The sequence below is a fragment of the Sinocyclocheilus grahami genome, unplaced genomic scaffold (assembly GCF_001515645.1).
Source record: "Sinocyclocheilus grahami isolate Dianchi unplaced genomic scaffold, SAMN03320097.WGS_v1.1 scaffold357.1, whole genome shotgun sequence".
Lineage (NCBI taxonomy): Eukaryota > Metazoa > Chordata > Actinopteri > Cypriniformes > Cyprinidae > Sinocyclocheilus > Sinocyclocheilus grahami.
The window spans coordinates 492,039-507,117 of record NW_015505536.1 but is presented as its reverse complement, the minus strand read 5'-3'; the positions used below and the strand labels follow the sequence as shown (position 1 = coordinate 507,117).

Below are 15,079 nucleotides of genomic sequence, written 5' to 3'. Positions count from 1 at the left end.
AATTTCAAATCGCACGTGCACTCGCATTCTGCCGAGGTTGAAAATTACATCTGCTCGTGTTTGATTTCCATGTAACATTCTTGTTCTTATTTTTCTCTCCATCGCTGTGGTTTGCTCGAGGCCAACTCTCTAATAACAACACCGCTTCTCCATTCATCTTAACGTGATCTTACATCTAACACCGCTTCTGCTGTTTCAGACCATCCAAACCTCGCATGCCATGGTGCCCCTCTTCTGCAGCGCCGCCGTGACTCGCACACATTTACCCTAAACACAGCCACATCTCTCTCCTCTTTTTGCAAGACTGCGAATGTTTCAGTCACTCCAATCGCTGCAGTTACATCGAGGTGCTAAACACCGTCATTTGCGTGAGCTGTAAGCACAATACTAGAGGGCAGCACTGCCATCTGTGCAAGCTTGGATACTACCGCAATGCCTCAGCAGAGCTGGACGATGAGAATGTTTGCATAGGTCAGTCCTCCAGCACTCCCATCCACCAACACGGCTTATCGCACATCACACTCCCCCCAAATCTACCATCTGGCCTTCTGTTTCTATTGCTCCATCATCCTCCATCTCCTCACTCCCTTCTCTGTGTCTGTCCATCCCTCTGTCATCACCCGAGTTTCTTCACGCATGCTTGTGTGCGTCAGCAAAGTCACATTGATCTCCACGTTGACCCTCCAGTCTTTGACTGCAAAACCAGCAAGTATGATGTGATGATCCACAGCAAATTAGGACAGAAGACACTGTTGGGAAAAAATAGGGTAATTTTTAATGTTTGTTACAAAGCCAATAAAAGAAAAAGAAACAGGTAGAGCAGAGAACAAAAAAACAAAAGCCAGACAGGTGTCATTGTGAGACAGAGGTGATGTCTGCCATCCCACTTCCCCAGTGAGGTGTCTGAGAGGGCTCGCACCCACAGAAAAATGCTGCGTGTTGCATATGTCACTCTCGGAAAGAAGAAGCAAGAGAAAGAAGAGAGCGAGAGAGGTGTCTGGGAGCAGGTCACGACTGTGTGACTTACACACACATCTTTAGGTATTACAGGTCACAGACTCTGACCTCCACTTCAACCGAGCAATATCTGTAGTCACAGGAGGGCCACAGAACTGTCAAAATATATGAAAAGTGCATCTTGGGAGAGGTTTATGTTAGTGTTTTAGCAATGCATTAATAAGCATTAATGTCTTTACTTAAAAATGAAACACGTATCTGCTCTGTAGCAAAACCTTAAGGCTATGTTCACACTTGTAAAGTGTTCTGTTGTGCTAGGCATCTGAAAACACTGATGAATTTATACTGAAAAGAAATAGGAGAGTTTTAAAAGGAATGATTTGTTTCCTCAAAAACAGTCATGATCAGAAATGCCATTACACACATCAGAGTTTCAGGCTACACGTCCAAGTTCTTCTGAGAAAGCACAAAAAAATGAATCAGATTCTCTTTTGAATTGATAATATTAAAACTGTTGCATATTTAATACCCCTCAGTAGCTCAACATCTGCTCAAATTATTTGTCGTCTTTGTGGATATCCAAGAAATGCAGGTTTTGAATGGCACTTCAGCACCATAAGCAGACCTCAGTTAATTGGCCAGATGTCTTTGGGTGATCCATGACCTGGAAAGTTACTGACATTGCCAAAAACTTATAGTCAACATGAAATCAAAATTGACTATTTACTTCAAGTCACACTCTTTTTTCCGATCAGTATCTTGTTTAACTCAGAAATACATAAATTAAAATTAATGCAAATGCCATTTAAAGGGTTAGTTCACCCAAAAATGAAAATTAGCCCATAAATTACTCACCGTCAAGTCATCCTAGGTGTATATGACTTTCTTCTTTCAGACGAATCCAGTCGGTAGTTATATTAAAAATTGTCTTTGATCTTTCAAACTGTTTAATGCCACTCAGCGGGCATTGCATGCATCAGTCCAAAATAAGTTAAATAAAAAGCGCCCATCCATAAAAAAAGTGTCTCACACGGCTCCGAGGGGTGAACAAAGGCCTCCTGTAGGGAATCAATGCGAATCGAATCGGATGACGTATGAGTTCAGCGTTGCGCATGCTCCGGTGAGTCTTGTGAAAACCAACGTTTGTTAACAGGAGCAAAGGAAGCAAAGTTTCCTTACTTTAGCAAAGGAAAACCAGTCTCCTCTTGGCTTATATCGAAATCCTCTGACATTCTTCTTTACAAATCCTCGTTTTGTACTTCTAATAAGTGACAGTTGTTTTGTTTTGATCTCTCCCCTGCGATTCCACATTCGTCACTTCTGAGCGGCGCATGCGCAAAGCCGACCTCATACATCATCCGCCCGGAGCTGCTTCCGTGTACAACTGTTGACGCAAGCTACATTAAAGTGATTGTTACGTTTTGAATATGGATATTTTTCTTACAAAAATGCATCGATTCGCTACCAGAGGCCTTTGTTCACCCCCGGAGCCATGTGAGACATTTTCTTTATGGATGGGCGCTTTTTATTTAACTTCTTTTGGACTGATGCATGCAACACCCACTGAGTGGCATTAAACAGCTTGAAAGATCAAATAATTTTTTTAAATAACTCCGACTGGATTCGTCTGAAAGAAGAAAGTCATATACACCTAGGATGACTTGAGGGTGAGTAATTTATGGGCTAATTTTAATTTTTGGGTGAACTAACCCTTTAATGTAGTTCAAGGACATTTTCTGTAGTATCAAAGGATTTAATTATGATTATCAGTGTTATCAGTATTTGAGTTGAATGCACTTATGGGCAGCAAGCGAATTGGCTAATCAGGAAACCATGTGACTGTCTTTTGGCGCTTTTCCACTGCATTGTACGGCTCGGTACGGTTCACTTTTGGGGGGTTTTCAACTGGGTACAGTACCTGGTACCTGGTACTTTTTTTAGTACCACCTCAGTTGAGGTTCCAAGTGAACCATACCGTTACCAAAATGTAATGTGTAAAGAGAGAATCGTCACTACCTGCGTCACTGAACTTGCAACACAATCACAACAGAACCGCTAGATTTAAATCGGCACAGCCAGCGAAGGATTGAGTTTTAGTACCACCTCAGTTGAGGTTCCAAGTGAACCATACCGTTACCAAAATGTAATGTGTAAAGAGAGAATCGTCACTACCTGCGTCACTGAACTTGCAACACAATCACAACAGAACCGCTAGATTTAAATCGGCACAGCCAGCGAAGGATTGAGCGCAACTGTTTTGAACGGGCGCACCTTTTTTTAACAACCAAAAAGTGGCTGTTTCATTGTCTGTTGAGGAAGTACAGACGTTCCTCTCGTTGATAGCAGAGGAGTGGATCCAGCGAGAGCTTGATGGGGCGATGCGGAATGAAAAAGTTTTCCGGGAGTTGCGGCAGTAGAGGCGGTGCAACTATAATGACATTTGAATAATCCCGCCCACACTAGCGATACTAAACTGCAGTGGAAACGCAAACCGAGCCGAGCCATGCCGCACTGAGCCGAGTCGTACCACGCAGTGGAAAAGTGTCATTTGTTTCTCTTTTGTATGTTCCCTTCCTTCACGCCACTCATTTTTGATGCTAAACTACATATAGCATATTCATGACATGTGTCATGTCATGATTATGAAGGTGTCATGTCAGTCTTATGCACACCCCTTCAAGTAAAGTGTTACCAAATATGTTTTCAGAAAATTATTCAGAATACACAGTGCAGTCACTCAGTAATGGTCTATGCTTTTGCATTATGGGACTTCCAAGATGTTGAACATTCACAAACATTCGTTTTCCTTACTAAACTAAATACCATTGTTTCCATTTTCCACCTTCACTCACCTTCCCCAGCTGATGCTTCTCATTTTATTCCTTTGAAATGGTAGATGTGAGGTAAATATTCAGATATAGGGGTTATAAATCTGTCCTTTGTAGACTAGCAATGTGCATGAAGGAGGCAGCAGAGGCCCATTTTGAGCGAAAATGCTTTTTGTGTTGAAAACAGAGGGACTTTATTCATGAGCTGATCTGAGGCTGAAGACCGCAGACCCCATCTCCCCACTGTGTGTATGTGTGTGTCTTGTTTCTACAGACTGTAATTGTAATCCCTTTGGCTCAGACACTGATCGCTGTAATGGCACAGGATATTGTAAATGTAAGGAGGGAGCAACAGGGGCTAAGTGCCATGAATGTCTGCCAGGATATTTGTGGGACAATGGCTGCAAATGTAAGTAGAACCTCCACCCAACCTGCAGCTTCAGTCCCCTGCTCTCTTTTGCGTCTCTCTTTCTCTACCCCTCCCTCTCTTCTTCTTTCCCTCTTTCTATTTTCTCTGTTTACTGCTTCCTTTTGGCTTACCCGGGAATGAGCAGCTTGGTTTGCTTACAGCACTTGGAAACAAAAACAAAAAAAACTTGGACTGACTTCCATCCGAGGCTCAGTCACACCTGTTATGCTGCCTTGTTAGTGGGTTAACTGCAGAATTCATTTTGAGGGAATTATTCTAATCATTTATTAGCATTGTTTTTATTAATAGTATTATTGTAGAATTTTTCTCAAGCACAGAGATAAACCATGCAAACAATCGTCGGGCACAATCCCATGCACGTGCATTTGCGCAGATGAAAATAGGCAGCTGAGCTAATATTTGGAGTGAGCAGAACATTTGACGCCTGCTCTGTTTTCTCTGGCTGTTTGCTGTTATGGCCACACTGTTATGGCTGGTTCTTCTCTCTTGACTCCACGCGCTGTGGTTGAAACGATCCGTAGGTCAAGCATTGATTTGTATTCTTCAATGGGCTTCCAGCATCAAAGGTCAACATTTAACAAAGCCTCAGATATCACACAGGGATGTTGGCTGTTATAATGTGAGATGGACAGTCCAGTAAATATGTGTATATTGAGTTCTGTGTAGCTTTAGACCCAACACTACAAGGCTGGTTTAGTTGAGAAGTAGAAATTCACAACATCACACGTCACAAGATTAAAGTAAACCAGAGCGTTTGGTACAAATAGTGACATGTGGCAAATGCACTCCCATTACTGTCTGTTCTGGGAAACATATTGGAGAGAAATAAAGAGACGTGACTCTTTATATACATCCATCATTCACCAGCATGAAGATGCATTACCATGTGTCTGTTTCAGCCAATGGTATGCACTAAGGTAAAGCACCATAACCATTTTAATTTGATGTTGTCATCAGCACAGACGCTTTTCGTTAGACGTCCTAGACAAGAGATTTAAGTTTTGAGCATTTGTCTCATTCAAAGTCCCAAAGGCCATAATGTGTGTGATAAATGCAATCTAAGGCTCATTTTCCTGGTCCCGTCCATCTGTATGCAGATTTCGGTATGCAATGCAATTAAAGCTCAAATCTACTGCTGTTCTCAATAAATATAATCCCTCTTATCAAAAGCAAACCCAATAAATTGCTCAATTTATTCTCTTATTACCGTTTATTTACATGCAAGCAAATTGCAAATGCAGAACTGGAGGTTGAGCACTTTTTTCCTGCTTGTGAGTGCACATGCTTTAAACATACAGAGCTTCTGTTGCTCTCTTAAAATAGGTACTTATATTTATTAGATGTGCATGGGCTCTAGAGAGCATGGCGTAGGCTATAGAGGTTAAACTGTTTGTAGGACCAACAGCAGAGTAAATAGTTTCCATGCCCCCCTCCACAGGAAGGTAAAGGTGTTTGTTAGCATCCATAACAGCTATAAATCACTGACACTGCTCTTCTTGCCTCAGCACCTTTTCCTGGTCATCAGGGGATATCAAACTGAGGAGACAGAAAGAGTTGAACTCACAGGATGAAGCAAAAAGACCCAAACTCTTGAGACATACATTACCTGCAAAACTGTGCCTCTTTTAAGTCTTTCTTCAGATGAAGCACAAGAACACTCTTGCCAAAGGCCACAGTTGTGGAAAAGGCAATCGATCAATTTGCTCTCTTTCCCTCAAAGAGGAGGTGTTCTAAACCTCTTTCCACAGACACAATCCACTCATTACCTCTTACTTCTTTTTGTACAATCTCCTTTTCATGAACAGTTTGGTAAAAGGCAACACTGATGTCTCAATTGCAAACAGTCAATATGCCGTACACTTGTGAAGAATCAATTAATTTATAATAGGAAACATCTACAGTAGTCTAAACGTGTTTTGTGCAGTTTTTAGGAGTTTTAAATCTGAATCAATACTGAATCAATAAAGAATCTCTATCTTTTGATTCATCATTTCTTTATTGTTTCTTAAAGGGCAGACAAGACAGGGTAAAATGTGCTCAGGGACAGTTGATGGTCAGGTCATTACTACACCAGAGAAAAACAGGCACTGTAAGAATAAAAAAGGAAGTTGTAAATAAAGCAGAGATTATTAGAAGTACATTTTACAAGAAAATACTGTTTCAGTCTTTCTACTATAATTCTGCATCATATTCCAATTATTGCCATTTCTTTGGAATTCTTTGAAATTTACTAGCAATTTCTGAGGGAAAATAGTTTAAAAGTAAATCCTACATTATTTTATTAAGACCAGATAAACTAATCTAATCTAGATATTCTAATCTACATCAACTTCAAACACAAATAGCTTAATGAGGGCAACTATAACTTTGTTATCATGCCCATATGTTTCTTTACATTTTGACTCTGATTTAAGAAGTCTTACAAGACAGGAGAGAAAAGACTGAAACAAGTGAAGTGTTACATTAGGTAAATGCCCTATTTTGGCTAAATTTAAGAAATAATTTAATACATTTTAATTTACTGTAAATTATTATTATTATTTCTTAACATTTGTTATTTCTTAACATCGAAACAAATATTTCGTAACATTTGATATTTCTTAACACCTTGATACAATTATTATTATTATTATTATTATTTAAACAAAATTGTGTCAGTTTGTTCCAAACATTAAGAAATGTATGATTTGCCTACAAATACTAATGAGACTGATACAAATTCAACCCATTCAATCTTTATGCGTGTTACTCACCAATAATTCAAATAGCTTGTTCATCTTGCAGGTACAATTTCTGGGTCTTGTTTTGTGGTGCGAGTGTGGGTTTTCACTAGGGAACGATTGATCTGCATCGTAAAAAGACTCGGCAGTGATGAACAGAGGGAATTATGGACACAAACAGGGCTCATTTTTCCCTGACTCAACCATAAAGCCCGTATCCACACAGATGGAGAGAGAGAAGCTGGAGACCATGTACTTTTGCCAGCTCCCTAATCAGCCTGTTATGACTGGGAGAGTTACACCTCTTCTCTCTATCATCCAGCTCTTCCTGTCTGCTCAGTCCAGCCCAAAATAGCTCAGTAACAGCCATTAAACAGATGCTGTAATGCACAAGACCTCTCAGAATCATTCCTCGCAAACTGATAGAGGTCAGTGCTTGTGTGTTAGATGATTATTTTCAGTCAGCAGGATTACAATCAGGTTTTATTAGGGGGGGGGGGGGGGGGGGGGTTGTCTTCTGCTTACCCTTTTCCTCTCAATGCCACAGCCCGAGTGTGTGACAACGAACTTCTACGTTGCCAAAACGGCGGCGTGTGTGTGAACAACATCCGTTGTCAGTGTCCTCCGCCATTCACCGGCCTGCTGTGTGAGAAACCGCGGTGCGAGAACGAGCCGGGCGGCTGCGGAGGGTCGGACTCGGGCCAGGCTTCCCTCCGCCCCCCTGGGCTGATCCTGCTTTCGCTGCTGTCTGTCCTGGGTCCCGTTTTCCTCGTGGAGAGCTGCTGGATCCTTTGAGAGGCAGATCTCCGACTGTCCAGCTTCTTCTGTATAAGCAGCGCACCAGACCCACCGACACTCGGCCGGCCATGTGGAATGTGCCCAAATATCAAAGCGAAATTTCTGAGGATGACAGACAAAATACAATAACTAATACATCAATAAAAATAGTATTTATAAAAATCGATTCAATATAAAAATCTAAAAGTAAAAAAAAAAACATCAAGGTGTTATTTATAGAATTTACCTGAGCATATGCTTCATGAAGCAAATAAGAGGAAGTAGAGATGTGAACTAAGCCATAATAGATACTCCCCTATCAGAACGAGAGAGAGACAGGGATTGGAGGGGACAAGACTCATCCCTTTCCTCCCTTTATCACCAAGGCAACGGGAGCTACGTTCAGCCAGCGGCATGTACAAGTAAAGCCAGCTGCCGCCCCTCACCTGAGCCATTCTGGGTATCATGTTGGCTGTAGACTGCTTTTGGCTATTGTGACACGGAGTGATGGAAAACTGTCCGGATTGTGTGAACTGGCAATTACGAAAAAAAAAACGATATGGAGAAAGACTCAAGAAAAGAAAATAAACAAGCATTCTTTGCTGTCAGTGCATTGTGGATATAAGAAAATCTATTCAGACTGTCACATTTGATCCGCTTTCAAATTGAGCTTGTCCCGCCAACACGTCCCACCGCACCTTCAGAAACAAACTTTAGAGTGTCCTTTACGTCAAAAGCCCCATCCTTCCTCCACCCTGTGCTTTTGTGAATGTTATTCTGTAACCCTTGATATTTTTTTTAGTACAGTATATATAATTTTTTGGTTTTCCTTTCAGTCTGTGTGATTTTAGTCACACTCATGTGGCACACCCCCTTATCCTCCAAAAAATATGATTGAAAACCCCATGACTTTGAAATGTGACGGACTGTTTGCTGAGGCCACGGTCAAAGATGTATGTTTTCACCCAAACAGATGAAGTGCTTAGACAGTCATCAGTGTATTTAATTTTTGTATTAATACAGAAGTTATTTTCTTGACAGAGTAAAGATAATGTAGAACATATACTTTTTTGTATTATTGCTGAAATGTGTTTAAGGGCAACATTTTAGTGCTTTCAATCAAGGTGCATACTGAATTAAATATCTGATTTTGCTGGTCTGAAATTTATTTTATTTCATTTACACTTTTGTTTTCTCCTTCAGTTGGATTGTGAAGTTTTCCTAAAGTATATTGGCAACGTGCTGGCATCAAAGAATATCAGTTTACATACAGTATATATACTGACGTGTAAAAAAGAAAATCACACCAAAGGACATTCTAAATGTTTTCTTGTTGCTTTAACACTGAGAAATTTAAGTGAATAAAACTTTAAAAGGACTTGATATAGCTGTGTTGTACTGTTTTATGTGTCTTTTATTGCAGAATGAAGAATCTAAATTGTCCCTACGATGAAAGCGTGATAAATAATCGCATATGTCTTTATATAACACATGCATATAAATTGCATACTTTGCAGAATAGTGGAAAATGCTTTAAGCTTCAGTATTTTCTGCACACCATTTATCTCAAATTCAATACAGTAATGATTTGTTTCAGTGAAACGCATTATCGGATGGGCAAAATTAAATATTAACAGCTATTGATGTCTGTTTGAGAGCCTTGTTTTATGGAGTTGGTCTTGCCTGTGAGTAAACTGCCCATCTATCGCATGGGTTTGTTGTAAGCAGAAAGTTTTACAGCCTTTTTCACGATTATAAAGTGTGTGACAATACAGGCCTGCTAAATGAATAATTTTGAAGGAGATGCTCCAGAAACATTTGTCTTTATCTGCAGTGGTTCTTAGTAACTGGGTACTAATTTATGAATCTTGTGTATATATATATATAATTTATTTTATTTTATTTTTTAACCATACACCCTAAAAAAGATCAACTAGTCCAGAGATGCTCTTATAGTTATTCCCTGGCTGAGAAAACTGGAGTTCACCATGTGTACATTTGTGTTATATTGGTTCAGAAATGCAACGTTCTCTTTATCAAGGCCGACATACACAACACTGACAAAGAGAATAAACAATTCAGTGCATCTATATACTCATCAGATCCACTGTGTATTCAACCAATTCTTTGAACCAAGCCAACAAACATGCTCAGCCAAAATCAGCTGCATTGTTCCAGTTGTTCACTCCTATTTATAGGTGGAAAGATACTGCAGATTATTTTTTGAAAAGAGTGTGGGTTTTTTTCTGCATATTTGATTACATTTATTTCAATTTTTCTTAAAGCGATGTGTCAAACTTTTTCTTGCGTCTAGAGTTAATCTGCCCTTGAACAAGGCAGCCTATTGATTTTTAAATCAGCTTTTCCATTTGTTAAGAAGTTTAGCTTCAGTAAACATGATGATTTTTTACTTCAGGCACATTCAACTTTTCCATTGATAACAGGAATGAAAAACCTGAGGATTCATTTAACGTTGACCATTCAGGGTTTTGATTTATGGTTTCCTATTCAGGGTAAGACTTGCAATGTTGCACACACTTTTATCAGCTTATATCACAAAAACACACATGGACGTATTCAGACGAATTAAGAATATGTTTCTGGAATGACCCATTTGATATGATAATGTCACAACAACACAGGAAAAGTGAACCAAGTTTACCCAAAGAACTGCTAAACTCAGATGACTGACTGGCTTCGGTAAGATCATTATCCACCATTCAGCATCTCGCTTTTCTTCCCAGAACAAAAGCCCAACTTTGGCTCGGCATCTAAGTCCTTCTCTTGGAGGAGTAATGGTGATATTGTTCCCTCTGCTGCTAATGGGAATATCTCTAAAAAACACACACACACAGGCTTTCTAAAGGGAGACCACGCTGCATTTGGTATTTGGCTGCAAGAAGACATTCATTTGTCAGATTTGATGGAATGGAGAAGCTCAGTCCATTGTATGAAGAGCAAAACAAGGTGGATGGGTTCATGTTTGCACGCTAAAGGTAGAATACATGAATGAAGTATAGCACTGGAGAATGCGTGAGCACTGGAGAATCCTGAAGGTCAAACCATTGTGGAAATGTAAAAGGTCTTCAAGATTGTTTAGGATGAATTCATTTCAATAACAAGAAAAAGTCATACGAATGTAGGTAGAAGCACCAGCACAAAGAATAATATGAAAGAACATTTTAATAGAACTCAGAACATTTATGGAAGTTCAAGAATCCCTACAGACCACAAGCGTGTGTGGAATATGAATAACCAAAACTTCATTACTCGTAACCTTCAATATTTTTAAACATATAGGTGAGGGGAAAATGGGAATCATATCTGAATTCATTTAGAGTCTATTACAGCACTCAGTGCTCACAATAAGAAATCTTTCTTGTGGCAATATACATGTCGATCTAGTCGAAAGCTATTCAACTATATGAGATGATCAAAACGCAATGAACACTCCAAAAATATTACAGTAATTCACTCTGCCCATCCAAAATGTAGATTCACTTGATTGAGTTTGTTCACTTGGTCACCAATGGATCCTCTGCAGTGAATGGGTGCCGTCAGATGAGAGTCCAAGCAGCTGATAAAAACACCACAATACATCACAATACAACATCACAAAGGGTGGAAACCTGCATGTTTGTAATAAACAAATCCATCAAGACATTTTAACTTCAAACCATTGCTTCATTCTCATTTGAATCAGGAGCGAAATATGCACAGATTAAGCACCGTTAAAAGTGAAAATAGTTTCAAAGTTCTACACGGTGGATTCACTGGAGGAAGTATTATGAATGGATTATGGACTCATAATTTGGCCAGAAACAACAGTTTAAAGTTCAAATAATCTTAATGATGGATTTGTTTCTTAAAAAAACACAAGATGTTAATTGATGGACTGGTGTGGATTACTTGTGAATTTTTGTAATGTTTGTATCAGCCTTTTGGACTCTCATTCTGACGGCACCCATCCACTGCAGAGAGGACCCATTGGTGAGCAAGTGATATAATGCTACATTGCTAAATCTGTTCTGATGAAGAAAAAAATACCTACATCTTATATAGCCTAAGGGTGAGTAAATGTCAGCTAATTAAGAGACATTAAAGTAGTGCCGATAAAGTAGTTACTCCGAGGAGTGGACTGATATGCAGTGTTGAAATGGAAAAAGGTATACTAAGTAACTTTCTTCTTTCTATGGTTTAATGCATATTTAAATAGTGTTTTCATTACAGAAGAATTGTGGGCCAAACCGTTTCTACACTTGATCAGCTAATATAGCCCAGATTACTCCAGCACAACTTCATTAAGCCACCTAACCTCATGTGACGAATGCATACAAATAAAAATATTTCCTGGCACGGACGAGTCCCCGGGGCAGAGGCAGGTGTATGACTGAAGATTATTCTTGCCATTTTCCAAGTTAGTTTTTCACACCTCTCTAGAATACAAAACTCTGAGATCCAAATATACAAGAAGTGTATTGCTGTGCATCGCTCTCTCTCTCTCAGTGTCTCAGTGTCACACACACACACACACACACACACACTGACACCTTAGCAGCACTGCAAGCATATTTTCTCCGGCAGTGGGGAAATAGACTTCTTTTGCGGTATGGCCAAGATAAACTAAAGATGTAATGCATTATTTAGACCTACGGCATGCCCTTTCCAGAGGTAGATAAGCAAGAAGTGTGAACACCAGACATTGTGGATGTAATTTCAATGGATGGATGTGCACACATACACACACACACACACGCACACACTCATAGTTGTGAATAGCAATGTGGCTCAGGGTTAGGAACGAACGGTTTAATGCTCTTCTCATTACAGTCACTACTTCCTGTTTCATAATCAATCTGGCAGCCATGTTTTAAGAAAAAACACTGGCTCTGTTGTATGTTATGTGGATCATTTCTGTCATGAAGTACCTTTTGAAATTGAACTTTAAAAATGTGAAATTGCTTGTAATTGTTGGAAGTATTTATATTAAAGATATTGCTATTTATGTTGATAAAAGAGAAATGTGCTCTAGTCAGGCTCAATCCCAAATCCAAATTAAATTAATTAAATCCATTGCTAATACTTGTATACATTGTAATACTTGTAATAAATGTTTAAAAGGCTTTGGATCAATCTATAAATTGATTGCCAATTAAAACAATATTTCAAAAGTTTAACAACATTTTAATATGATCAATACAAAATGTAATATTAATAAATTCCCTAAAAAAGTTTTTCATTTGAGAAGTTAATATAAAATATTAATTTAATTAACATTTCTAAAATCTTTAATATTTTAGGATAATGGGATATATGATTGGGCCAATGTTATTTCTATATCTTTTTAAATTCTTTATATATTATTATAGTGTAGTTGTAATATATATGTTTAATTATTATAATAATAATTATTATTATTATTATTATTTTAATTATTATATTTTATTAATTATTATCTTTCATTAACTATTAATTATCACAAATTTATTGTTAGGTTAACATTTTTGTTTTTACGTTTTTTTTGTTGGTTTGTTTTCATTCAATTCATTTATTTTAATTTGTCATTCAATTCATTTATTTTATTTGATTATTTTTTAATAGTTTTACTTTTATTTAAAGTTAACAACAGTGGATGGGGACATACAAATGCACTGCAAAACAGGAATAACCCCTAATGTTTTAAATAGCCATGTGACAAATATTCATAATTGCAATATACATTTTGTCTTTCAGCTTTGCTGCAAAAAAACACAAAAGGTACATTTTACTTTTAAATGGTACATTATTCTGGATTTCAGTGCTTTTATCAGCTCTGTGTTACTATAAATTAGTCAGACAGTCTTTGACCATGCTCAAGGCCAAAGCAATCGTACACAACTAAAGAGCACGCCGCGATAGAAAAGAACCATGGGTTGTTTGAGTTCGTAAGAATTATAAGTGGTGTTTGCTAAGGAAAGATTTACTATTTTGTCTAAACTCTATGACCCACCTAAATCATAGGCAACTACCTAGCAACTGCATTTGGGTTTTGTACACGCAAGCACCACTGACACTTGTGTATATTTTTTAGAAAATATACTGGATGTGGATGTGTTGGTTGAACATGGTTTATTGTTTTAAGCTTTAATATTTTAGGATCGGATATATTCCAGGGGCAATATTATTTTAGCTTTTATTTTTATGTTTTTAGTTTTCTTTTTTAATTTTAGTAAGTTTTTAGAGTTTTTTTTATTAAAGTATTTGGCTTTATTTTTAAATGTACTTTTTTATTTTAAAATTGAGTTATACAGTTATGGTTAAATATGACCTTTCAGCAGGTTTAGGTAGCACAGAGCAGTCCTGTTCATAAAGCTGATTATCTTAAGAGCAGTAAATCAAAAAGTAAAGGTCCTGTGTTGCACAAGCACAAAAATCCCCTTAGTTAATCAGAGGTCATCCGAGATCAGAGCCTCTCATCCACCTGTCCATCCCTCTGATCAGCGCTTCTAAGACATCCCACGACAGGCATCCACTCAGCTAATGAACATCTCACCACCATCCCTCTGCCCTCCCTGTAAAGCTTCTCTCCTCTTCACCATCTCCTTTGTTGATTTGACCAAAGTTGGATCTTTACAAAGTGAAAATGACATTCCAGGTTGAGGACATCAAGGATGGTCAAGGTAATGAATGGCCACCAGATGTCCGTTATTAGGCTAATGCAGTCCTCCCTGCTTCTCTCAGGGGGAACGGCAGCTCTCACTAGTGGAGCACACACAGAGATACGACTAAAACTATATGAGCTGCTGCTGCAGGCCTGTGAAAACCTCTGGCCCAAATTTTATTTGCCGAATCACGTTACATACACTATCACACTTTCCCATACTACAGTTAAAAGGTTTGGCGTTAGTAAGATTTTATTTATTTTTTTGCAGGGAAAGACTTATGCTCAGGGCCACATTTATTTGTTCAAAAATACAGTAAAAAGTAGCATTGAGAAATATTTTTACGATTTGCAATAAAGTTTTTCTATTTTAATAAAATGTATTTTAAAATATTAAAATGTATTTTATTTCTATGATGGCGAAGCTGGTTTTTTTACAGGCAAGCACCACTCAGACTTTTATTTAAATTTTTTAGAAAATATACTGGATATGTTGATGTGTTGGTTGAATGGTTTTTAGTGCACAAAAAGCTAATTATTTTTAAATGTGCACATTGAAATTATACAGAAAACAATTAATTTTATTTCCATTTTTAAATAAGCTTTAATGTTTTTGGACATTAAGATATATTACGGGAGCAGTGTTATTTTAAAATTATTTATATTGATATGTTATTTAGCTTTTATTTTTAAATTTGTAGTTTTTATTTTTTGGCATTTTATGTTA

General features: G+C 38.0%; 1 protein-coding gene across 8 annotated transcripts in view; it reads left to right on the top strand.

Moving 5' to 3' along the window:
- The window catches only part of LOC107548911 (netrin-G1-like), a 95,491-nt gene extending 87,224 nt beyond the window's left edge, over positions 1-8,267 (top strand). For 4 of the 8 annotated variants that reach the window (XM_016229785.1, XM_016229783.1, XM_016229780.1 and 1 more), the window contains one exon: positions 7,483-8,267. In XM_016229785.1, coding sequence (XP_016085271.1) covers positions 7,483-7,730 — 248 coding nt within the window. In that variant the 3' untranslated portion in view covers positions 7,731-8,267. Of the gene's footprint in view, positions 1-303; positions 1,724-4,059; positions 6,701-7,482 lie in introns of those variants that run through there. The other 4 variants (XM_016229778.1, XM_016229777.1, XM_016229781.1 and 1 more) reach the window with 3 other exon arrangements.
- Positions 8,268-15,079: the final 6,812 nt, after the last annotated feature.